The sequence below is a fragment of the Drosophila sulfurigaster genome, chromosome 2R (assembly GCF_023558435.1).
Source record: "Drosophila sulfurigaster albostrigata strain 15112-1811.04 chromosome 2R, ASM2355843v2, whole genome shotgun sequence".
NCBI classification, from domain to species: domain Eukaryota; kingdom Metazoa; phylum Arthropoda; class Insecta; order Diptera; family Drosophilidae; genus Drosophila; species Drosophila sulfurigaster.
The window spans coordinates 25,235,136-25,258,421 of record NC_084882.1 but is presented as its reverse complement, the minus strand read 5'-3'; the positions used below and the strand labels follow the sequence as shown (position 1 = coordinate 25,258,421).

The window sequence follows — 23,286 nt, the reverse complement described above, 5'->3', positions numbered from 1 at the left end:
AATAAATCTTTTTCGTTTAAAATGCTACTTTAAATTCCCTTTAAAATCAAATAAAAATATTGCACAGCTTTCGTTGTTACATTTTCATTTATTGTGTATAAGCCATATTACAATATTGTTCATGAACTTTAGAATATAAGTTTATAAAGGACTATATATCGCAACACCAAGTGCATGCCAACATGTTCAAAACATTTATGTTATAATCATTTTTATATAGGCTTAGGCATACTCATTCTTTTTTCACTTACACATTAAAAAACTATTAATAATGCATGTGTGTATGTCTGAATGTATGTGTGAGTGGGCATACAAGGCGCAATGCATTTAAAATTGATATTTGATTTAACTTGTGTAACTCTTTCTATTATACAACAACACCCTTGGAGGGCTTAGCGCCCAATATGTCGGATAGTTTTTGTTGATAGGAAGCCAGTAAATTGGCATCTGTAATGCCGCATGCCTTGCACGATAACTGCAATGCGTTGAGCAACTGCATCTCAGAGAATTCCGTTCCATGCTCCAGCAGTGAGTTGAGTATTTCCTGCAAGTAAAGCGGATTAATTATTTGATCGATAAGATGCATCTATGCATCACTTACATCTGGTTCCATGCAAAGCAGCTCGTAGAAATGTTTCGCCTGATCCAAGGCAACTTCTCGGGATGCAGTTATGTTGCTCAGCGTCTGCTGCAAAGCTATCGAATTGCGACACATGCGCTGCACAGTGATCTGGTCAATGTGCTCCAAGTAGTTGGACGCCTGAATAAGAATGCGTGCAGCTAGATGCGCTAAACCCTCAAAGATATACTAGAAGAGCCGAATTCATTATTCATATTGATTATAACAGAAAAAAACAGAAAATTCTTACCCTCGTTTTGCGCGGATGCAGAGTGGCACTAAATGCCTCATCCATTTCAGATAGACGCTTGTTTAGTACCGATACCTGACGATCCGGCTCTAATATATCATCCTTAGAGCCCACATAGCTATTCGTTCTAATGCTCGACTTGGAACGCAAATAGTGAAAGCATTGCACACGCACCTCCAGATGCAGCACCAGCAGACATGTATTGGCCAGCTCATCAAACTCTAATGCCAAGTTAGTCATCACCTTTATGGTGCCATCCTTGATGGCCACATTCGCTGTGCATTCGGCAGCCGCTGAGTTCAAACCGTTGACGAGGGGACGTCGTAACTCGTTGGCAAACTCGGAGACGCGCACCGAGAACCACTCCATACTCTCTTGCAGTATGGCCAACTCTTTGAGAACACTGATGTCGGCCAATATCTCCTGTTGAGTTATGCCTCCTTCACCCAAATTGCTGGTCAGCATTTCAGCTTCACGTATGTTACGTTGCTGCACTTGCAACGGACTCTCTTCCTCGGATGGCTCAAAATTGGTGCGTTGCAATTTACGCGTGTGTCGAGCACGCTGACTCGATGTCTTTAGATCAGTCCAATTGGGTAACGTTCTACAAATATTTAAAGTTATTAAGTTTGCAACAGAAATAGTAAACTGAATAATTACTTTAAGAAGCGACTGATGTCCTCATCCTTTAACCAAGCTACGCTGTAGATACGCTTATCTTCCGAATCTGGCTGTACAATTCCTCTGTAAGCCGCTTGGCATATCTCTCGGTAGGCCTTTAACAATGCACACACCATCTTTAGCAGCTCCTCTGAGTAACAAGGCAAATCTTCGATAAGATTTTTTGTCTCCACCAATCTTCGCTCAACCATGACTGTGGACTGCAGAAGTGGTCTGCTCAAATTTAGCGATTTCATCTCCTCAGGTGTTATAATTGCACGCCAAGCATCCTGATTCTTGGACAGTGATTCGATGGTCAATTGCAAGTTGCGATTGTGGCCCTTGGATAGGAATGTGTCCTTGATATAGTTATCCACAAAGTCATGCAAGCTGCAAGGTTGTCTACAAAAGAAATTCATTATTAAAACGCATTCTAAGCTTAATAAGCATGAACTTACCCTGGCTTGCATTTCATAAAGTTCTCAATTTCCTGTATGTAGCCCATCAAAGGCAAATACACTTTGGTGATCACATTCTGATCAGGCGTGCATATCAACAACTTCTCGCGCTGTTTTTTCTCGTGCGGCAGTAGACCAGTCACAGATCCTTTGCCGCTGCCCAGCGTGCCACCCAAATTGTCGTCAACTGAGGCATCCGAAGCATTGCGTCGATGTTCCTTGAACGTTTCATGCGTGCTATTGCCGGCTATATGCGATGACTTGTCAAACTTGAACATGGTTTTCTTGGTGCTGTTCATGAAAATGAAAAACCAATTAGTTTGATTTAAACTAGCTAAGTTATTAATTAGCTACCTTGGAACTTTTCGTCTTAGGAAATAGGAGTTGATATTGTTTGTTGGCTCGGCAAATCCCGTTTGCGAGCTCTCATCCCCTGATGTATTTTGAATATCCAAGTAATCCGTAAGCAGCAGTTGCAACTAAAAAGTATGTTTTATTAGCCAATAGTGGATTTATTTTCTTTTTTTTTACTTACCACAGATTGCGCCTGCGCCCAGAAATCCGTCAGATCATAGGGCTGTGGTCCAACCACAGCATACTTTTGACCTACAGCCAAATAGTTCTTTAGGAGCAGCGTGTGCGTCTTTGCGATCGCTTTGAACTGCTTAAAAATCAACTCTAGAAGAGTAAGCAACGGATTCGTTTCACCAGCAGCTGCAGCTGCTGTAGCTTGCAGCTGTTGTGTTGTATGGCGAACCACATTCAAGAGTTCAGTTTGAATTTGTACACGCAGCGTTTCCAACGAATCCGGCACCTTATGCAGCATGCCAAAGCATTCCACGATTATGGCAATGAAATAGCTCATGCTCAGTTCGGGATCAATCAAATCCGCATCCTCGATAATCTCTGCCTTGTCCAAATCAAAGCCTTGAGCCATTTCGCTCAATGCCTTGCGCACCCGAGCATTTGCTTCAATGCGATCCGTGGAGCGACGTGCAGCAATGCCACGCGTAAAGCTCGAGTTGAGGCGATTCGAATTGCTGCGCTGAAATGCCTCGTTTGCAGAGTTTTTGTACACCTGTGTGACGAGCTCTTCGTGCAGACGTTGATAGAGTTGTTGGCGTCGCGACTGCAGATCGGTACGTAAATCGGCCAATCCTTCGACACCCAACAGCGGTCCATTTAAGGTAGCCAACGCATCCGTCAGTGCTTTGCTGGCATGCAAATACTGACGCTTTTCCGTGTAGCTGACCACACGTTGAGGCACTTTGCGCAGCTCTTGACTGCAATAGATGATTACTGAATGTTATTGAATATTATTAACGTATTGATGGCTTACATTTGCTCGAGCATCTCTAGCACATACTTGTGCTGCACTGCGTCCGTCCACATCTTCTTGAGCTCATCGCGACGACACTGCAGCAATCGCTTGCAGGCGCCCAGATTCTCTTTGACTGCATGAATGCGCTCGCGACTCGCTGTGACCTCTGTGGACACCTGGCTGAATAGTGGCAGTACTTGAGTAAGTTGCTGGTCATGACGTGAGACGAGTTCATTTAGTCGCAGATCGGAACGCTTGAATTCTTGTTCGATTTTCTGCTTCTCCTTTTGTCGCTCTTCGGTTGTTTCACTAAAACCCAGCGATTTGATGACATTGACGAGGAAGCCACAACCAGCGGACTGTAAGAAAAATTAACGCCCAAAAAAGTGATGATGATGAATTTGCCTTCTTATTATGATTATCGAATATCAAAGAGGGCGTGAAATAACAACAACAACAAATACAACAATTGTAGATTTATGCGGTGTCGTCATCAGCTTCGTCTTTGCCAGATGCGTTGTTAATGAACAAATTAAAACCATATACAAATGACATATGTATTAAATATACTTGTTGTTTGTTATTTTCACAATTTGTTTCAAGTTTTTTATGAAAACTTGTAAATAATATTGTACCTCATCCTTGCCATATTTAATGCCCCTAGGTGGCTTTGTCGGCGGTGGCGCGTCCATGCGGATGGCTTTGAAATCAAAGTAACCCGAGCAAGTTTGTTGCACTGTAAGCGAATTTATCACTCTTTATTTATTTACAACATTTTGTACTGCAAGTGTATTATTTTCTATTATTTTTATAAAAATGAGTTGCAAAACAGTGTGACCACAAGCTAACGTTTCAAACATGCCGAGTTGCATCGATAAAAATATACTGCAATATACCATTTCGCTATTGTGAATAGAATAAATACCAAGAATATGTAAATTTGTTGGCGCCTCTTTTTAAATTGTTGGTGCATATCAATTTCACAAAAATTAATATTGTTTTAATTTACGGAAATTATGTTAAAATGGGTTGCCCTGGATTATATATTTTTGGAAATCATTTTGAAAACATCGATTTTCTGCAAACGAGAGCAAATAACAATTCAACTGTGGTTTTCAATTTGAACTTTATTATTTAACGGTTGCTACATCTATGTTGAGTGCTTGGATTATTTTAGAAATTGGTGTCTAAAGCATTGCTTCACACTTAAAAGCCAATATGGTAATGGTTATATGGTTACCGTTATGCTAGAAAGCTTTCAAAGCTTAGCTACAATAATTTTATTTTTCTTTCCATTGCTTCGTTCACTGGATTAAACACATTATGTAATTTGTGTGCCTTGTTTTTGAGTTTCATATATAGTACTTTAAATAAGCAGCATAATGCTGTGGTGCTTTCAACTTACACTATATATAATAATTGTATATATTTATTTATTGAAACAACAATGGTCTGTTGCTTTTTTCTTGCAAATTGTAGATGTAGAAAAATTAGTGGAAAACAAAGTAACAACGGGAGTCACAATTGTGTTGTAATTTTTTTTTGTTCATTTTTTTGTTAATTTAGTTTTGAATTGCTTAGGTACAGTGTACTAGTCGGAGGTATTGCATAGATGATTGCTCGTACATAAAGTACAAATATATTATAAGTTAGTAGTTAATGACACATTTGTCGCTAAGTTCGAACAATTGGAAGTTGACTTGAGATATGATCGCTTTTCTTTGGTTTTCACAGGTGGGTCGTTGGGGATTACATAATTACATAACACTAGATGTAAACACTTACAATTTGTTAAGTTGTTAATTTTGTTGTAGATATTGATATTAAAAACGATTATTACATAGGTAATTAAAATTTGGCTTAAAATTCATGTTGTTCATTTGGCTAAAATTAATACGATTGCATCATGAATGATTGTTTGTCTAGTTTCACATAAAATATAACATGTTTTCTTAGTTGTTCTTTGTTAATTACGGCTTGTTACTAAGTTAAGTAATTTAATTTAAATATGCATAATATTTAACTTAGTTTCTCTACTCAACGTTGCTGACTTTCTCTCTTGTTCTCTCATTATGTTGTTGATTACTCCTTTTTGGGCGACTCACTGTTCATTATGCTGAGACGACGAATATTGGGTTTGTCGTAATCCTCCATAGAAATGCCGCGCGATAAGCGACGTTCAAATGAGCTTGAACTGGCAGTGGAATACGATCGTCCACGATCAACGCCTGGCATTACGATCGAAGTTAGCAATCCCTGGCCTTTGCAGAACAATAGAATCGATTGAGCAACCTTGGATGGCTAGAAAGGCAAAACAAATATTGATTGAAAAAATAATAAATAATAAATTATTTGCAATGTACTTACAGCATCGGCCAAAACATCGCCAGCACGTTCTATCTTCAAGATGGTAACGCGTTCCTTCTCCACATCACGATGTAACTTCTCCACCATCGAGGCATATGGACTGAGCATGCCAGTGATCAAAATGACATCGACTTTGCAACCTTTGAGTGTCAGATCCTTGCGACTGCAATTTAAATTGAATTAATAGAGAGTTTTAAAATCATATCATCTTTTTTACTTCATGAACGCCTTCACGTAGAGACCGACATTCTTGCTGTTCAATGATCGGTGCAAACGCTTTTGATACTCGGCCACAATCTTGTCCTTATCTGGATTCTCGCCAACAATTTGCTATATATAAGATTAATGCAATGGATGTTCGTGGTGCATTTGTGAGTAAGCAGAGTATTTCCATTAGAAAATATTTCATTTGTAAGCAATGTAACAACATTAAGCATATTACATTACTAACTACAAAGCAGGCAAATTACAAAAGTTGCATGCATAACAATGAAAACTATACAAATTTTTGTTTGGAGAAATTTTGCATTTTTATATTGGCCGATTTCTTGATTGAGCTCTACGTACCGAGGGCTAAAAGAAAGGAAACAATAAAGATATAATATTAATAAACATGCCGCCTATGGACCTAGAACTATTGAAGGTTCAGCAAAATGTTGAATATATAATTGAAATGTTCTGAGACTATATAAAGAGCATGAGTACTAAAAGAGAGCTGAAGTTAAATGTATATATTTTGGTTTAAACTTTTGGTTTACCTCCATGACCTGCAAAGTGCAATCGAAATGCACACAAGTTTAACATAAAATAGACAAAAAAACAATAGAAAGTAACACTTAGATTAATCAATGACAACAGACACACGCACACAAAGACACACATTGAAGTGAACTGTAATTATTTGTACTTACATGTCCAAATTTGTGATACATTAGAAAGCTCTCAGCCGATTGGGCCACCTCATCGCTTTTCCAGCTAATGAACTGAAAATGGTCAGAGAATAGCAGACAACGTATTAATTCCCAAGTAAACAGATAGCACTTGACGTTAAGTGCGAGATAGCTCTCGCTCTCTCTCTCTCTCTCTCGCACCTTGCTCTTAAAGGATTGCAAAACACTTGCAGCACTGCCGGTGGCATTGATCAGAATGAGGCCAAGTGCCCGACTAGGATGGGCGAGGCCAAAACGGGCCAGGACATTGGCACCGGCTCCCTCGCCCAGACCAATTACATATTTCACATGCAGATAGTCCAGCACGGTGACCAAATCTTCGCCCAAAGCCTGTAGCGATGGAAATGGGAAATTGTCGGCCAAGGCATCGGCATTGTCCGCATGGCCGGGCACATCGACATGTATGAAACAGGAACGCTCCTTGATTTCGGTCATGCAGGGGCTGCTCACGAATTCCTGAAAAGAATTATCTGCCCATGTGGCGTATGCGTAATATCATAATTAGTATACAATGAATTTACAACAACTTATTGTTACATACGATTGCAGCCCAAATCATGCACTGTAATGAATACAGCACGTTTCTCCTGCTGCGACAGATCTCCCTTTAAAGAGTAAATAGAAATACGAAGTTTATTATTTTGTTTTGCACAAAATTGTCGGCATATTCAACTTTACCTGGACTATGACTGTCAGATCACCGCATTTTTCCGTGCTGATGTTGTATTTCTGTAATGCCATTGACATTGCGAATTAAATACTAATTGGATTATATTATGCACTGTTAGCGCGTTACAGGCAATTTTCAAAGCAAAAAGTGAATTACAAAACCAAAAAAAAAAAAGCTAAAAGGCAAAATCATTTTCACGTTCCCATTAAAACAAACTGAAGCGTGAAAAATGACTGGGCATGAAATGACCAAAAAAATAAAATGCGTCTCGCTTTTGTGTTGTTTGTTGTGTGTAAAACGGGGAGGGGAGATGCTCTATGATGATGCTAAATGTCATTTGCATGCATCCCATTTAAGTTCCAACAATTCAACTTTTTCTATAGGTGCAAAGCATTGCCCCAAAAAGTAGGCAATTGAATTTTGCGAACGGAAATGGTATTTTGAAATGATAATTGCTGAATCCAATTTCATAAAATATTTAAAAGCAATGCGCTATTGAGTAGGCTTAAAGCTTAAACAATATTTATTGCAGCAGTTACGTTTTGTTTAATAGTGCAAACTGTAAACAATGAGCCAGCACTAATGGCTAGTTATAATTTATTAAAGCTTAAGTTAAATGTATACACAACATTCGCAACCTCTGCACACATCTGCATAAGCCCTGGCTATTGTCCATTGACCGAGTATCCTTCAAACACACACACATACACAGGCACAGAAAAGGCACCCACACTAATAGAAAACACTTATTGAAATTGATGGAAACTATAAAAGTGTCAAAAGACACCAGCCAGTGTAACATTTTCCGTTTCTAAGGGCTCTCGTCAATATCTTTGGCCCAATACAATTTGCCTAAGCTCCTTAATGTAGTCTAAAGTGTTTTCTTCTTCGGTTTTTTTGTTCGCTGCTGCTGTTGCTGCTGTTGCTTCCGTTAAGCAAGTAAATAGATAGATAGATAAACAAATGAGTATTATGTAAATGCAGCACCAACTTTTAATAGCATTGAGTTAGCGTTGGGAATCAAAATAGAAGAAGGAAAAAATAAAAACGAGCAACAAGAAACAGAATAACAGAAAACGCTGTGCCAGTGGTTGTGGCTGCGGCTGTGTGTAGTTGCTGTGGTCGCTGGCAGCTGCAGGTCATCTGTTTGCCGAATGCCAATAAAAGTTGCGCTTTCAAATTAAAAACATAAATAAAACATGTTGATGTTGACTTGTGGCCGCTTGCAGTAAATTTACATAACTGTTCCGTGGGTCGTGGCCCATAAAAAATACGACGAGCAGCGAGAGAGTCAGTTTCAGGCTTTTAATGCTGCTGCTTGGCGGTAACAAGCAATGCACATTATGGCAGCTCAGCCACGCCCCTTTTCGCTAAGGCCAACAACTGTCCTTGCTGCACACACATACACAGGGGACGCTGCCGCTGCAAAGTGCTGTGCAAACAAACAAAACAACGCAAATAATGGCGTTGACAATGGCTATGGCGACGATAACGATGGCGATGGCGATGGCACTGACAATGGAAATGGAATAGCGGGAAATAGGCCTGGGCTTGACGTCGCAGTCGCAGCCCGGAATTATTGCTGTATAAACAACAGCATGGAAATTGCGCCCGCCATCTCGTTGTCGTCACAAATCAATTGCAATTAATTGAGCGAGCGAAAAGGCGAGGCACAAGAGTCACTCATAAAGCTGCTTGCTTTGTGCATTTGCAAATCAATTTTTGTTAATTAAAAATTGAAAAACCCCCACGAGCTAATTGCCAAAGAACACACAGCACAGCAACCAAGCAATATTTAAGATGAACTTTAAAATCATACAACTGCAACATGAAAGTAACTTGTTTATTTTATGATGGGGTAAATATCCTTAAGCTGCTGCAAATGCACGCAGCGATCGAATAAAGTAGCATTGGAGTGGAATGCCATAAAAACGCGATTGTAAATAATGAAATTGGCCATAAATTGCACAGAGTCTGATGTGTGTATGAGCACCTGCGCACCTGACTGACTGCGCTTTACGACCTGCCAATGCTCATCCACATCGAAGCCAACTGCTACTGCATTCCTCGTCGTTTGAGTTGTGTCGTTGCTGTAACGCAGTTAAGATGTCGTCTGCTCTTATCGTTGAGGTTGACGCATTCGATGATTGATGTTGCGGTTGCTGAGCTGTCGCACACAGCAACAACATCGAATTCGACATCCACATCAACATCCACATCGACACCGACCGACAGGACGGCACGCAGCCTTAACCACACACGTCGTATACGTAATGAAAGAAACTTTTGCTCGCATTCAAGCTTTATGAGGTGTCTCGATTTCCCTTTGTTTGTGGTTTTCTCAACTCAATTGTAAACCCGCAATTGTTCATTCGTACTTTTGCCTCGGGCGCAATGTTTTCCTATTGCTTTTTCTGACTGAAATACTATTGCCATCAATCAATTAATGAAAAAACTACATACTCGTATACAACTCAACTCTTTGATTTAGATTTTATTCCAGTACTTGTTAATGTTACTTTTGCAATACGCTGTGGGGCGTACATTTTAATTGACTGCTCAATGGGTCAATGTTTTGAATTGTTTGCGATGCACTCTCAATTGAGAGATATACACGAGTTTTTTTGCATACGTCTAATTGACGTATGCCTCATTAAATGCTGAAGGGTTTGCTAATTGGTGCATGCAACGCACTCGGAAAGAGTAAGAGAAAGCGAGTGTGGGAAAACTTTTGATGTCTGACAACTGACATGTAAGCAATTTAAAATGTGGTTATTTATTTACGTCAAAGCTGCCAGCCAAATATTTACAGCTAACGAAAAATGCAATTAATTAGAGGCCAGGAGTGTATGTGTAATTAAAATAAATATCGCTGACAACGCGTTTGGGATTTAGAACAGCTTTACGTTGTTCAAACTTTTAAATACATTTTCCATGCACTGCGATTATGCTTTTCAACATTACGAAATATTAGACGCGAGTGTTGAATTATGAAATCATTCGTGCCATGTACTTAATTAACTTGGCTCTAAGGCCCTCTGATTGTGCCTCTCATTTGTATAACAACAAACGTGCCTGATGCCCTCGACATGTCACATATCACACATTCTTGCCTAATGGGAAGTCTAATCAAAATGGCCTGGGCATGCTGTCAGCTCAAAATTCCCACGCACTGAGGTCGATGCTATCCGATTACGACATTAAAACGTTGCTTGTCGGTTGCTGCTTGCTGCTTGCTGTCGGCTGACGGTCTGGGCAAAATGGTAATGGCACAGAATCACGGCGAACGAACGAACGAGTGCAAAAGCGCCACATGAGCGGAAACGGCAGTAAAAGTGTAAGCGCAGTCAGCCAGGAAACAGGCAATGGGAAGAAGACGATGGCAGGCAGCAGCAGCAACAGCAGCAACAGCAGCAGCAGAGGAGTAAAAAAATGGAAAACTGGCAACGTCAACGATTTCAGGAAAATGAAAATATAAAACACGTCAGTCAGAGCTCGCAGCAGCATCGGCAGCAACTAGCAAAGAGCTGAGGGTAACGGCAATGAGGTCAATGAGTTGACACGTACACAGACACACACACACACACACACATTCTCGCACATACATGTAAAGCTGCAACTTTTAGCTGTCGCTTAAGGGCATTGCCTGAGCCATGTATGAAGACCTCAGCACATACTACACTGAGTACAAACTATAGTCATATATCATGACCAAGTGATACTGTTTCATGCATGTTTGTTCGGCATTCAAGCATGGTTAGAGTAACAAACAAAAGGCAACGTTTAGTGCACATTTCAATATGCACTGCTCTAGTTGTTGTTGCTGTCGAGTGGTAGCCATGCTTTAAGCCTGTTGTTTTATTTTGTGTTGTCGACACAGCTGACAGAGGGAATGGAAATGAGCAAAACAAGCAAAGTGCCAACAGGCAAAACACCCAAAGCCAACGAACAACTTTCTGAACATGAAAATACAATTGCTCTAACGGTATGCTTTATGGCTTTCCTTCTTTCTGTCTCTCTAGTTATTTTGCATGCTGTGCAGTGTTTCACCTTGGCCAGAAAAACAAAACTTGTCTAGGTTTTCGGTATTACCGACAGCACATCCAAAATGTCTGCAGCTCTTGTGCATGTTTTTGAAAGAAAAACACACAGAATTTTAAGATGATAGCTGGTAGTAAAGGAAAATGTTGATTTGCCAAACCGATTTGAGATTGATATGCAAACAAACTGCGTCAGATAATTCCAATTACGTTAGCTTTAAAGCACAGTGAATGAAGTCTCTTGAAATCAACTTGACTCACAACGAAGTCAAGTGGCTTGTGCTGAGTGCACTACACAAAAGCCAAGACACAGCCGCTGACAGCGCAAGAGAGAAGCGCGACACTTAAGCATAAAGTTTATCTAACAAAGTGCTTGTTACTCAATTCTGGTTGGCAAAATCTTCCCGCATTTTCCCGCCACTTCCTTTCGGCTACTGGCCGAAGAGCTAATCAGCACTTCCGTTTCCCAGACACGCCTAACTCAATCGCCGGGATTTCAGTTAGTTACATTTATTGCATTCATAATTTAAACCCTATATAGACTTTGTCTCTTTTGCTCTTTGGCACTCTCTCTCTCTCTCTCCATCCATCGAATGTTTGTTTGCTTGTTTATGGCTAACACAAAGTTTTGCACGCTTTTGTCCACTTCATGATGACCAATATGTATTCAAGTGTAAATGGATTTTCGGTTCATAACACACACAAACACAAACACAAGCACAATCACACACATACACAAACACACACACAAATATAAATGACAGGGACACAGATACACGTATAAATTCGCACGCCTACACACTTCTGAACACGTATACTTTAGGGATTGTTGAAATCCCACATCGCTTGCCACATCCGGCAGAGTACACAAGAAAGAATGAAGTGCTGCGAAGTGATCGACTCAATCATACCCTGTGGCATGCACCACGTTGTAAAGTTGATAAATGAATAAGGAATTGAATTTCTTAACTTTAAAGTAATGTTGTTAATACAAATAAAGGTTGTTCAACTGCTTTAAATTAAAGCTATAAGTATACACTTATTTTACCCATTGATCTTTGCAATCAATTTGATTAGATGCAGAGTATAATGAGAAACAGTGGCTGCCTGTAATATGCAGCCATGTGGCACTCAACTGCGAGAGGTACTTATATTCGGTTAAGTGCTGTCATGTGTCGCCTGCCAAATCCCCCCGAAATCCCCATCACTATCCTGCCAACGAACCGGATGTCTCGGTTTGCTCATCAAATTGATGTTTCACTTTTGATATGGCAAAGAGACGGGGAGAGAGAGGAAACATTGCGTAAATTCCTATATACATCTCGAAGGCATGCAAAATGCAAATTTAATTATTGACATTTTCGTTGTGTGTGTTTGTGTGTTGTTGGTTTTTTATGCTGAGTGAAGTAGGGAAATGGAAACAGCAAAATAAAATAATAAAAAAACATATTATTGATCCGTACAATAAACGCGCGTTTGTGTGTGTGTGTGTGTATTTATGATAATTTCCACATTTCCATTTAACCGCTGGCAGTCACCTTTACTGACAGTCATTGGCCGCACATTAATATCAATTAAATTTCTATCAGCTGGTACTGCAAAGCATATTGTATACCATAATGCAGCATCCACTAATTGGCCACATTAATGTCTATCAAAATGAACACACACACAACACAACACAACACACCTACAGTCAGCAACATGAAAGAACATGAAGTGCAATTATACTGAGTGGCAAATGAGTTCGTGCATGTGAATAGGAAAGCAGCTTGATCAAATGGATTTGCATAAACATGTCTGAGCTAAAAGCGTACTATAACGTTTTCACTTTCAATACGCATAGATAATGCAAATGCTCAATTAGGCTCTTCCTCTCCTTCATCCTGGTCCTTCTCAACTGAATAACTTAATCGGTGCAGTAATGTTATGAGCAGCTAAATTACTTTCTGGTCGTTAGCACAACATTTAGTGAGCATCATAAACTTTTCTTATGTCCGTTCGCATAATTTGTATTAACTGTTGCCGCGTAGCTTAGCTGTTGCTCATTATGTGAAATCGCCGCCTAATTGGGAATTATCTCTTGTTCGCTTTTAAGCTCAATTAAGAATTATGGCAACCGAGGTGTCACGCCCGCTTTAAGGTTGACGCGATGGTTGGTTGGTTTGCCAAAGTTTTCAACTCTCGTGATACGTGATATATTTATATGCTTCGGCACGCTTTATTTTATTGGAAAATTGTGAATACGAATCCTTGGGCAAGGTTCTTTCTAAAAGTCGTTGCTTAAACAGTACCTGAGAAATGCGAGCAACGAAAAGTTTTGTCAATCAAGCGACGCGTCAAAAGTGTTGCTCTGAAAGAAACTTTTCACACTTTATACCCAGCAAATTTGCGGCAAACTTTAGAGGTCGCATTAAGTGAGTTTTTAATAGACAAAACCCGAGTTGAGACCTGCCGCTGTAAAACCCGTCAATTAAAGGTCATTTAAGTTTTTTTAAACACTCTCTCTCTGGCTAGGCTAGTGAGAGAGAGACAGCAGATGCTGAGAGGGGTCTCTGCTTGTTTTATGGGGCGTATGCGTAATGTTGCCTTGAAAACTTTCGACATTTTGCCATGGGCAAAGTTATGCCAAAGAGAGAGAAAAATAAATAAAGAAAGTAAAAAATACTCAACAATGTCGCACAATGTCGCATATACGATTATATATGGCAGCTCTCAAGCAGCTACAGCAGCTGTGTTCACAAATTTGTCAAAGCCTCGTTGCGTATGTGTAATATTTATTGAAGGCGCCGCTAATGGAAATTGAAAAAAAAAACTTCATTAAAAATGCAATTAAACGCCAGAAGCGATTGTAGATCAACTGACGGACAGCCAACAAATTGAACTCGAAGCCGGAGCAAATAAATAACAAGGCAAACAGAAGGCCAAGAAAATGTTGAATGTCGTCTCGCCTCGGCTCGACTCGACTCTCGACTTGAGTTGACTTCAATGTTCAGCCAGTGCAAAGCTGGACAAACAAAACTATGTGTACATATATAAACAAAGAGCAAATGCTGCTAGCTGCTGGCCTCCCATAATAAATACTCACCCACACAGAGTGAAATGGAGGCGTGGCACTTTTTACACTCTTCTGCCAATTTCGGTGTAATGAAAGTTTATTCAATGCACAAGGCCATAAACTTGCCCAACCGATGCCCTAGACAATCCGAAAGGCAACCATACAAAAAACAAAAAAAAATTGTATATGTAAAAGGGCTGCTCGAGGGGTGCAGAATGTGAAATACACACTGTGATCTTTGCTCCATTTTTCGGTTTACCGTGTAAGTCAACAAATTACACAAGAAATTGGCAGAATATTTTTTCTCTCCGATGCAGCAATAACGAGACTCATGTAAATGGCACACATTTGATTATGTGCGTGTTAGTGTGTGTATGCTATTGAGAATTTATATGTGTGTGTGTGTGTGTTTGTGTGCGTGGTCCATGATGGCAACCTGCGGCGCTTTGCACATGCTCTACATTTAGGGGATCACATAAAAAAGCAAATGAAAAAATAAAAGTTGAACTTTAAATGAATGATGTTGATACCCTGCACCCTTAGATCGCTAAGAAAACCCAAACGGGGAATGGAAATTACAATAAAACTAAGCTGGAATTCAATTTAGCAGCTTGTTTGACAAATACAAATTTATAATTAATTTCGTGGGCGAAATGCGTCCAAAAGTTTTGCACTCGCAACCTGATTAAATTGAATGCAAACAAAACATTTAATGTACACCAAATGATTATCATATTTCCAATTATCTTTCGCTTAGCTCGAACAAGGATAAAAAAACAGTCCTTCAGGGTCGAAACGGATTCTTTTTCTTAATTAAATTTGCATTCTTCGTTTTGTCAACTGAGAACAATAGCGAAAAAGTCAAGTTGGAAAAAATAGAAATCCTTGCCAAATTGAAGCACGCAAAAAATGTCTGGCAAGTGGAATGTTATTATTATGTGAGAGCAACGGAAATATGTTTTAGTTGTCAGCATATTTGGAATTGAAATTGAATGCGACCTCGCTAGCAAGTGAGCACATGCAACATTTTTGCCTTGCCCGGGCTTAAGTCGACAGAGAAGAAGATTGCATACTTTACGAGCAGAGCAGAGCAGTGTTTGTCTGCTGATTCAGTTAAACACACAAGTTAAGCTGCACAATGGGCGACAGTTTAAGTGAGCCACAAATCGATTTATCTGATAAGTTCTGCGATGAGCAAAGAGATTTGCCATTTAATTTACGAGTACTACGTCTCGAAAGAAAGTGTAGAAAAAAGGTAGAGAAATAAATGAATGTCCGTAAATTACAGGCGTAACTAATTGCCCCGTCTCTAATGTCTTTGGTGCTGACAATTATGGAAGACCGTTAATAACAAACTTAATAAACAGCTAGCAACACTCGTTGCCCATTTTGAGCTGCTCAATTTATTTGGACTGCCAGATGCGAACGCAAATGGCACGTGAAATGAGTCCCCGTTAACGGTAATGGTCACCCAGCATACACATTTCAGAAGTTGCTATAACTGTAACAGTTACAGTTACCGTTACAGCTACAGTTGCGCCCACACAGATGAAGCGACAATTATGCAATTTTTATGAGTCGCACGCCAAAAAGTATGCTATGCCCTTTGAGAGCAACCTGCCAGCCAGCCACCAAAAGACACCAACTTACAAATTCCAAAACGACCGCCAACCCACACACACACACACACACGCAGACACACAGCTGCTGACAAGGCCACAGGGCTTGAGCGGGCTTTGCATAGTTTGTGGCGTTGCAGTTGATGCCTTCATATATCTAAGCTGAGGCGCAGCTTACGGTCTGAGCATCATAAATGTGTCGTGAGTTTTCGCAAAAGTCACGTAGCGGCTGAAAAATGCAACGAATGCAGGTGAGAAATGGCACCGCAATGCAACTGGCGAACTGCAACTTGCCACTGCCAGTGGCATGCGACATCGCTAAACACATAATTAAACACATGAAGCGACTCAAGAACTGTTCACATACTAGTCAACCAGCAAATGACGCAGCAAAGCAGCCAAGTGCCAAGTGGTAAATTCCCACTCCACCGAATGAAAATACGAAAAAATGCAATGAAAAGTGACTGCACAAAAGTAAAAAAAAAAAAATAACCGAAAACTTACACTAATCTTCTCGGCCGAACCGGAAGCTGCGGCGCCAGCGGAACGATGCTGTGGTGTAACCGGCTTGGACATTTCAAACAACGCACTAAAATTCACAACGCAATTCGCACAGTTCTACTTTCAACACACAAACGTTTCTCGATTCGCGTGTATCGGGCGCACAGAATCACTTGCAACCGAATTCACAACACACGTTTAGCACGTTCACCCAAAAAACTGCGCTTCTGCTTCTTTTGCTTTTGCTTTTGTTGTCTAGCTTGGTCTTTAGCGTACTGCGGGTGGCAACAATCGCGTTCGAGTGCTCGACAACGACTGCTGTGCGTTGCTGCTGTGTGGTCTTATCAAAGCGTCGCCTGGACGAGATGCCGCCGGAAGCAGCAACGAAGCAAGCACGACGACAAATGCACGACGACAACGACAACGATGATGATGATGATGACGAAGCGGCTAGCAAAACAAAATGCCGAAAAGTGTTATGGTAATGGTAGTTACCGTTATTGTAGTTGTGCGTCGTTTGCTGGGCAAACGGGAGGGAATAAACTGGGTGCAAGGCGATGGTGAGATGGCTTTCAGTGGTAATGGTTCTCTGCCCCCTTTTCGACGTAGCAGAGAGCAAGCAAGATGTTACGACGCAAAAAGAAGCTTTAAAATTCTGTTCTGTGCGGGGGCATTTGAATGTTGCCGTAGGGCAGTTAGCTGGGCAGGTGTTTGCTTGGCAAGCAGTTTACGTTTGGCGCTGCCAGACAAAGCAAAGATTAATCCAACTAAATTAGCCTTAAGACTTAATGGATATGCTGAAAATGTAAAGCAAAGTTCCATTCAATTAATTTTAATTAAATATGATTATATTATTACTTAATTTTCACCCCTTCTCATTACCATTTCCAATTACTTTAGCAGTCAGTCTGGCAACGCTGCGCGATTGGCGCCCACGTAAAAGTGCCAAGCGCATTGCGAAATATCGTTGCCTACTTATGAGCGCAATGCTTTCTGACACCCACGCACTATATATGTACGTGTGTACATCTGTGTATGCGTCGGTGTCTGTGTGTGTGTGTCTATTTTATATGAAAAATTCCTTTTGTTTTAGTTCTTATTCTTTGTTGGTTGCATTGTTTTGCTCACTCTCTATGGCGCTCTACAGCTTTGTTGTTTTTGTTGCTGCCGCTGAGCGCCTTTTTGTTTTGATGCGCTAATTTGGCAGCGCGCGGTAAAATGCCCCAAATGCCATCACCATTCATTCATTTTTTATCTACCACACAGTCGCCACACTCATTCCCCTAGCTTGCTGAATTTTACAAGATATGCGCATTTGGAATTTACGTGGCCTAGGTCAAGCCGGCCAAAATGTCAACCACAGTCCCAGTCACATACTCAGGCAGCAAAGCTCACACATCTGGATCTGGCAACAATGAAATCATATCCGAGAGTGCACTCTGGCCACAACAAACGAGGACAACTATTACCATATGCATATTAAATATAAGCATGTATGTATGTACTGTACGAATACATATAAAATCAAGAAACAATGCACTGCCAGCTGACAAAATGCTGCTGAAATAACGATGATGCTGATAACGAATGTGGAGATGCGAATGCGAATGCGAATGTAAATGCGCAAAGTGAATATGAATGCTGCTCACGTTTCCACTACAAGTATCACGGCTGTCAATGAGCATGGCCATAAGTCTGATGAGTTTTATTTTTTTGCTTTTTTTTTCTCTTCCTGACACAGCGTAAAAATTTCATGTCGACGCAGTGAAATTCGAAGCTGCATAAAAAAATGTGACGCGCTCGTATAAACTAAGCATGTTCTCCTCTTGAACAAAATTCAAATTACTGCGGAAAACTTTAATGTGCTTTAAAAGTACGTGCTCATTTAGCAAATGCAAAACTTCAATCAGTTGATTTATTATTATATTTACGGTAAATCTAATCAGTACTGCTTTATTTTAGGACCTTTTCTTCATCGAACGATTGTCGAGTTATCCCCCGGTCGCTTTTTGTATTTGAATTCAATGCAATCAACTTATCAGTCAATCACAGACTCATTTAGCAGATTTGCCTTGTTTTTTCTGTAAACTGTTTAACTTTGTTGCGAGTTCCAATAGCAATTCAGAGGCATGGCCACGCCCCTTACCCTCACTCTCAACACAATTTGGATGGTTAAACTTCTTAGCATTGCCAGTGGCAAGTGGCTTAGGGGCTTTCAATTGTTTTGCCGCCTCTTGCGCCTTAAAGTATGCAATGAGTAGCTCTAGGCAACTTTTTGCCATTGTTTGTTGACTTATTGTCACGCCCCCCACTGACGCCTGCTGCCTACCGTCTGCCTTGTGCCGCCCATTGCTTAAGTAACGCGTCTTTTGTATTTTGTTTTGCAGCCTTTTGCCTGTGTGCTTGTATGCATGTGTGTGTGTGAGAGAAAGTGAGTGATATAAATCCTTGTTGTACTTGTTTTTATTGTTGTTGTTTGTTCTGCGCACCTGCCTAGGTAATTGTAGTGACATTGTTGTTTTGCCTTTGCTCAGCTTGCCGTTACAGTTAATGTGTTGTTTATGTGTGTGCACAGTGGCTGTTGATATTCTTGTTGTTGTTTCTGTTGCTTTTGCTGTTGTGGTTCTGCTTTCACTTTTTGCTTAATTTCTTCGCATGCCTCACATTGTCCGTTTAATCATACGCTCCCCTTTCTCAGCTCTTTTCCCATTTTGTTTAATTAAATCGAAATTAAAACATTACACTTGCCATTTATCTGCCACCGTCTTGATACAAAAGCAAACAAGTAAAATAGAGTGTTGCGCATCATTTTCAAAATATACCGAAAATACTAAAAAAAAATACTAAAAATATACCAAATGGTATGTTTGGTATATCGATACAGCACACCATTCAAAATATACCATAGACGGCACAATGTACCAGATTGTCGGCCAAAGCAACTAAGAGCCCTAGTAAGTAGGCGTTTTTGCCCATACAAAAGTATTTCTTTAATAACTTCCACAATTTTTATCTGATCGCAACCAAATTTTCAGGAATCATAACTACTACAGTAATTATTGTATATACCGAAATTCGTAGCTCTAGCTTTAAAATTACACTTGTTATTCGATTTTTTTTTGATTTGCGGGGGCGGAAGTGGGCGTGGCAAAAATTTGAAACAAACTTGATCTGCGTGCAAACATAACAAATGCTGTCGAAAAAAAATTATAGCTCTATCTCTTATAGTCTCTGAGATCTAGGTGTTCATACGGACGGACGGACAGACACACAGACACACAGACACACAGACGGACAGACGGACAGACGGACATGGCTATATCGTCTCGGCTGTTGACGCTGATCAAGAATATATATACTTTATAGGGTCGGAGATGCCTCCTTCTACCTGTTACATACATTTCCTGCCGGCACAAAGTTATAATACCCTTCTACCCTATGGGTAGCGGGTATAAAAATAAAATAGAGTGTTGCGCAACAAATGTGAATAACGCGTCGTATACGCAATGAACTCTTTAAACCGCTTTACCCATTCTTAAACATTTTAAATTCGTATTGAACAAAGAAAAAAACGAGTTGAATTGCAAATAAAATGACTGCAAATAATAAATAAAATGTACATCAAACAGCAAGGAATTTGTTGGGAATTATTGTCTGGCTTATTTCCACTGTAAACAAGAGCTAAACAAATATTACACAACAGCATATAAAGCGTATTAAGCGCATAAAATGATTGCGGATTTGTAAAAAGCACACTCTATATGTAAGTTGAGGGTATTAACATTGTGTAAATGGAATTTGTGACAGACGGAGAGAGCGAAAGTATTCTATTAATAAACTTAAATAGCTCGTATTACATTTAATATGATTTAAGTTGAGACTTGTATGTTAGTATCTCGCAGGATACGAGATGCGGACCCTCAACGAAATGTTCCACTAATTGTAATGCTCGACAAAATGCTTGAAGGGAATTTAATGCCTTTTAAATTGTGACCCCCCAGCCAAATTCAAGTGCATGGCTTTCAAAAGTGAATTACTTATAGGCAAACACACGCACACACAGATACTCGTACTGCGCAAGAACAGCGAACACTTTAAGCCCAAACGGCAACACAAGCACACGTGCCAAGAGTATGAGGATACCAGCAAAGAGGAGCAAGAGACTTTAAGTACAACAAATTCCATCTTCTTGCGTAGCTGACAATCAACTTACAAACCGGGTGAAAATTCTCCCTCTCTCCCATCCTCTCACTTATCCCTCTATCGCTCTAACACAGCTGTTCTCTCTCTCTTTCTTTCTCTCTGTTTCTTTGTCACTCTCACTTTCTGTGAAATTCATTTACACGATGTATTCACGCGATATTTACGCACGCATTTATTTATGTTGCACTTTATTAGCTTTTTATCGTTCATTTATTTTGCTCGTTCTGTTCGCTGTGTATTTCTCTTTGCTATGCTTCCACGCCTCTCAATCTCTCTCACCACGTAATTTCCTTTATTTGCGCTGCTATTTTTGATAAGACCAATATGTGTGACCGATAAAGACGCGCGAAATGTTGAGTGAAGGCAAACTTAAGCCAATGCAAATTTATTGATCAGCACCCTCGATTTTGTATTGTTAAATATGTTAAAACTTCATTTGATTCTCTCCCATTGTATTGCCTCGTTTCGAAGAAAATTAAAAGAACTTCCCTCGTTTATCGCAATTTGGCGTTCAATTAAATTTTCTGTTACACAAAACAAATTAAGCGGTCGGTCATTGGCCAACTTATGGTATATACTCGTATATAAATTCTTTAATTTTGTTTGTTTGTGCTTGCTTCACCCGCTTAATTAATGCTCTGGCTGTGTATATACTTCGATGTAACTATTTATTGCCCACTCTTTATTCAATTGATATAATTGCAAGTGCGCCACAGTCTTTGTCTCCGTCTCCATCTCAGTCTCACTCTGACAAAAGGCGAATTTCACGAGCCATTTACATATTTAAGGTCTATTTTTAGCTTACGTACATCGACTTTTAAATACAATTCGAAAAATGCATTATGAGTTCCGCACGTGAGTTGATAGATACAAAATCAACAAAAAGAAATGGTCATTGGCAACATAAATTAAATGTATACGTAAACTCAAAATAAAAATACAACAAAATAAAAACAAATTAGTGGTCGACTTTGAATTACTATATAACTTTTATTTACTCTAATCAACCCTTTCACTACCAGCAGCAACAAACAAAAACGTCGTGTCCTTGAAATTTGTATAATTAATTCGCCCACCAAATTGTTGCTGTAATAAATAAATAACAGTCAAGTGCATGCCATGCGCTTGCATATCACATTATATGAATTATAAGAGATTAATTAAATGAGCAAACAAACCGAAGACAGGGCAACGAGCCAAGTCAAACAGTCACGTCTGAGTATCTAAATTCCTAATATCTTGCACCCACACCCATGGCGACTTATCAAATACATATATCGAAGTCTTAGTATAGGTTTGTATATAATACAAATGTACTATGCATTTTCAGTTAGTTCCTGCTCAGTGTTTTTGTTTGTTTAAATTTGCTGAAATGTGGCAGTTGTTTGGCAATAATTTACGACTTGGCTAATTTGGCAACGAGTGTGGAATAATAGCAAATAAAATTCAATTGAGCATCAAATAATCATGCAAATATCAATCGCTAGCCACAACAACAATAAACGAGAACAAACTAATTGTTATATCTCACGCATTTTGGTCACTTGATGCCGATTACCTCATAAATGGTATTCAATACTCTCACCCGCTCCACCAAACTTTCAGCACGGCGCGCAAAGGAAGCGCGTTTCTCTGCTGCAATGGAAGACATAATTGGGTCTAAGAATATAGATTTATATACTTCAGATTCGCTTGGCTCGGGTTAATTGATGCGAAACAGCTGAAAAGAAACAAGGGAATTTATTTACCCAACAATTAACGATTTGATATAATTGTTATTTTGTATCTAAAGCTTTTTATCGATGACCTAACAACAATAAATAAACATAATAAACTTTAAATATTATCTTAGACACTTGCAAATAGCACAAATACCATTCGGTGACTATTATTATTCATCGCTAACATTGTTATTATTGTGCCCGAAAGAAAAACATGAATACGATGAAAAAGCTCGCGCCAAAAACTGAACGATGACAAGCGGAAGTCGACGCAGGTGCAAGAAACCGAAATTGTTAAAAATATTTCAAATTTTGGGCACAATATTAACATAATCAAGCATCGGCCAAAAAGGTCACTCTTCAAAGGCACACAGAAACAGTCCCACAAATATAATGAATATTGTGCATAGATTATTTTTGTAAGATTGTTATAAACATTTTTTATTACGTCGTAGATCACATATCGCGAAAAATTACCGTTATGCAGAAGTAAACAATTCAGCTTCCTATCTCTGAATAAACTTGTGAAGTATAATTGTCAATAACTGGCATTAAAAGTTTGCGAGAATAGTAAATGTTATCCGAAAACTCCGTTGCCGATCGCATGCGACTCGCACCAAGACGTTGTGGTAATGAATTCCGCCGTTGAACTGATGACACATTAAGGCATATTCGGCTTTTGTAGCCCAGCTGAGCATAAACTGAGGAAAGAGAAAAAAACACAAACGAACTTTTTTCGTAGCGTAAGAGCGCCAAATGTATATATGCATGTATAGAAGTGTGTTTAATGTACAAATTTATTTTTAAATATGCGCTTGTTGCACTCTTCATTGTGTACCTCTAGTTGAA

At 39.6% G+C, this 23,286-nt stretch overlaps 1 protein-coding gene across 6 annotated transcripts; it reads right to left on the bottom strand.

Moving 5' to 3' along the window:
* Window positions 1–68: 68 nt before the first annotated feature.
* On the bottom strand, window positions 69–23,101 carry LOC133839330 (exocyst complex component 4). Of its 6 annotated transcripts, XM_062270776.1 has the most exons (18): window positions 22,915–23,101; window positions 22,275–22,436; window positions 7,304–7,354; window positions 7,167–7,230; window positions 6,767–7,095; window positions 6,587–6,658; window positions 5,893–6,005; window positions 5,676–5,838; window positions 5,414–5,609; window positions 3,944–4,044; window positions 3,327–3,667; window positions 2,523–3,270; window positions 2,342–2,466; window positions 1,988–2,278; window positions 1,530–1,931; window positions 870–1,473; window positions 602–808; window positions 69–544 (listed from the first exon to the last, which is right to left on the bottom strand). In XM_062270776.1, exons 2-18 carry the CDS (start codon window positions 22,365–22,367, stop codon window positions 368–370), a joined length of 4,077 nt encoding a protein of 1,358 aa, XP_062126760.1. In that variant the 5' UTR covers window positions 22,368–22,436; window positions 22,915–23,101; the 3' UTR covers window positions 69–367. The 6 variants fall into 6 exon arrangements, with proteins under 6 accessions (XP_062126760.1, XP_062126755.1, XP_062126754.1 ...); XM_062270771.1 differs by lacking the exons at window positions 69–544; window positions 602–808; window positions 870–1,473; ... (4 more) ...; window positions 3,327–3,667; window positions 3,944–4,044 and having other exon boundaries at window positions 4,416–5,609; window positions 22,302–22,436; window positions 22,915–23,096; XM_062270770.1 differs by lacking the exons at window positions 69–544; window positions 602–808; window positions 870–1,473; ... (6 more) ...; window positions 22,275–22,436; window positions 22,915–23,101 and adding an exon at window positions 16,517–16,803 and having other exon boundaries at window positions 4,416–5,609.
* Between the last annotated feature and the right edge of the window lie 185 nt (window positions 23,102–23,286).

Excerpts from the sequence above, each read along its gene's own strand:
- LOC133839330 (XM_062270776.1), bottom strand. The coding sequence starts at position 22,367 with ATGTCTTCCATTGCAGCAGAGAAACGCGCTTCCTTTGCGCGCCGTGCT. Across the intron at positions 7,355-22,274 it reads TATTGAATACCATTTATGAG|AAATACAACATCAGCACGGA; the intron begins GTAATCGGCATC and ends ATGGCATTACAG. Across the intron at positions 3,271-3,326 it reads CTAGAGATGCTCGAGCAAAT|TCAAGAGCTGCGCAAAGTGC; the intron begins GTAAGCCATCAA and ends CATCTATTGCAG.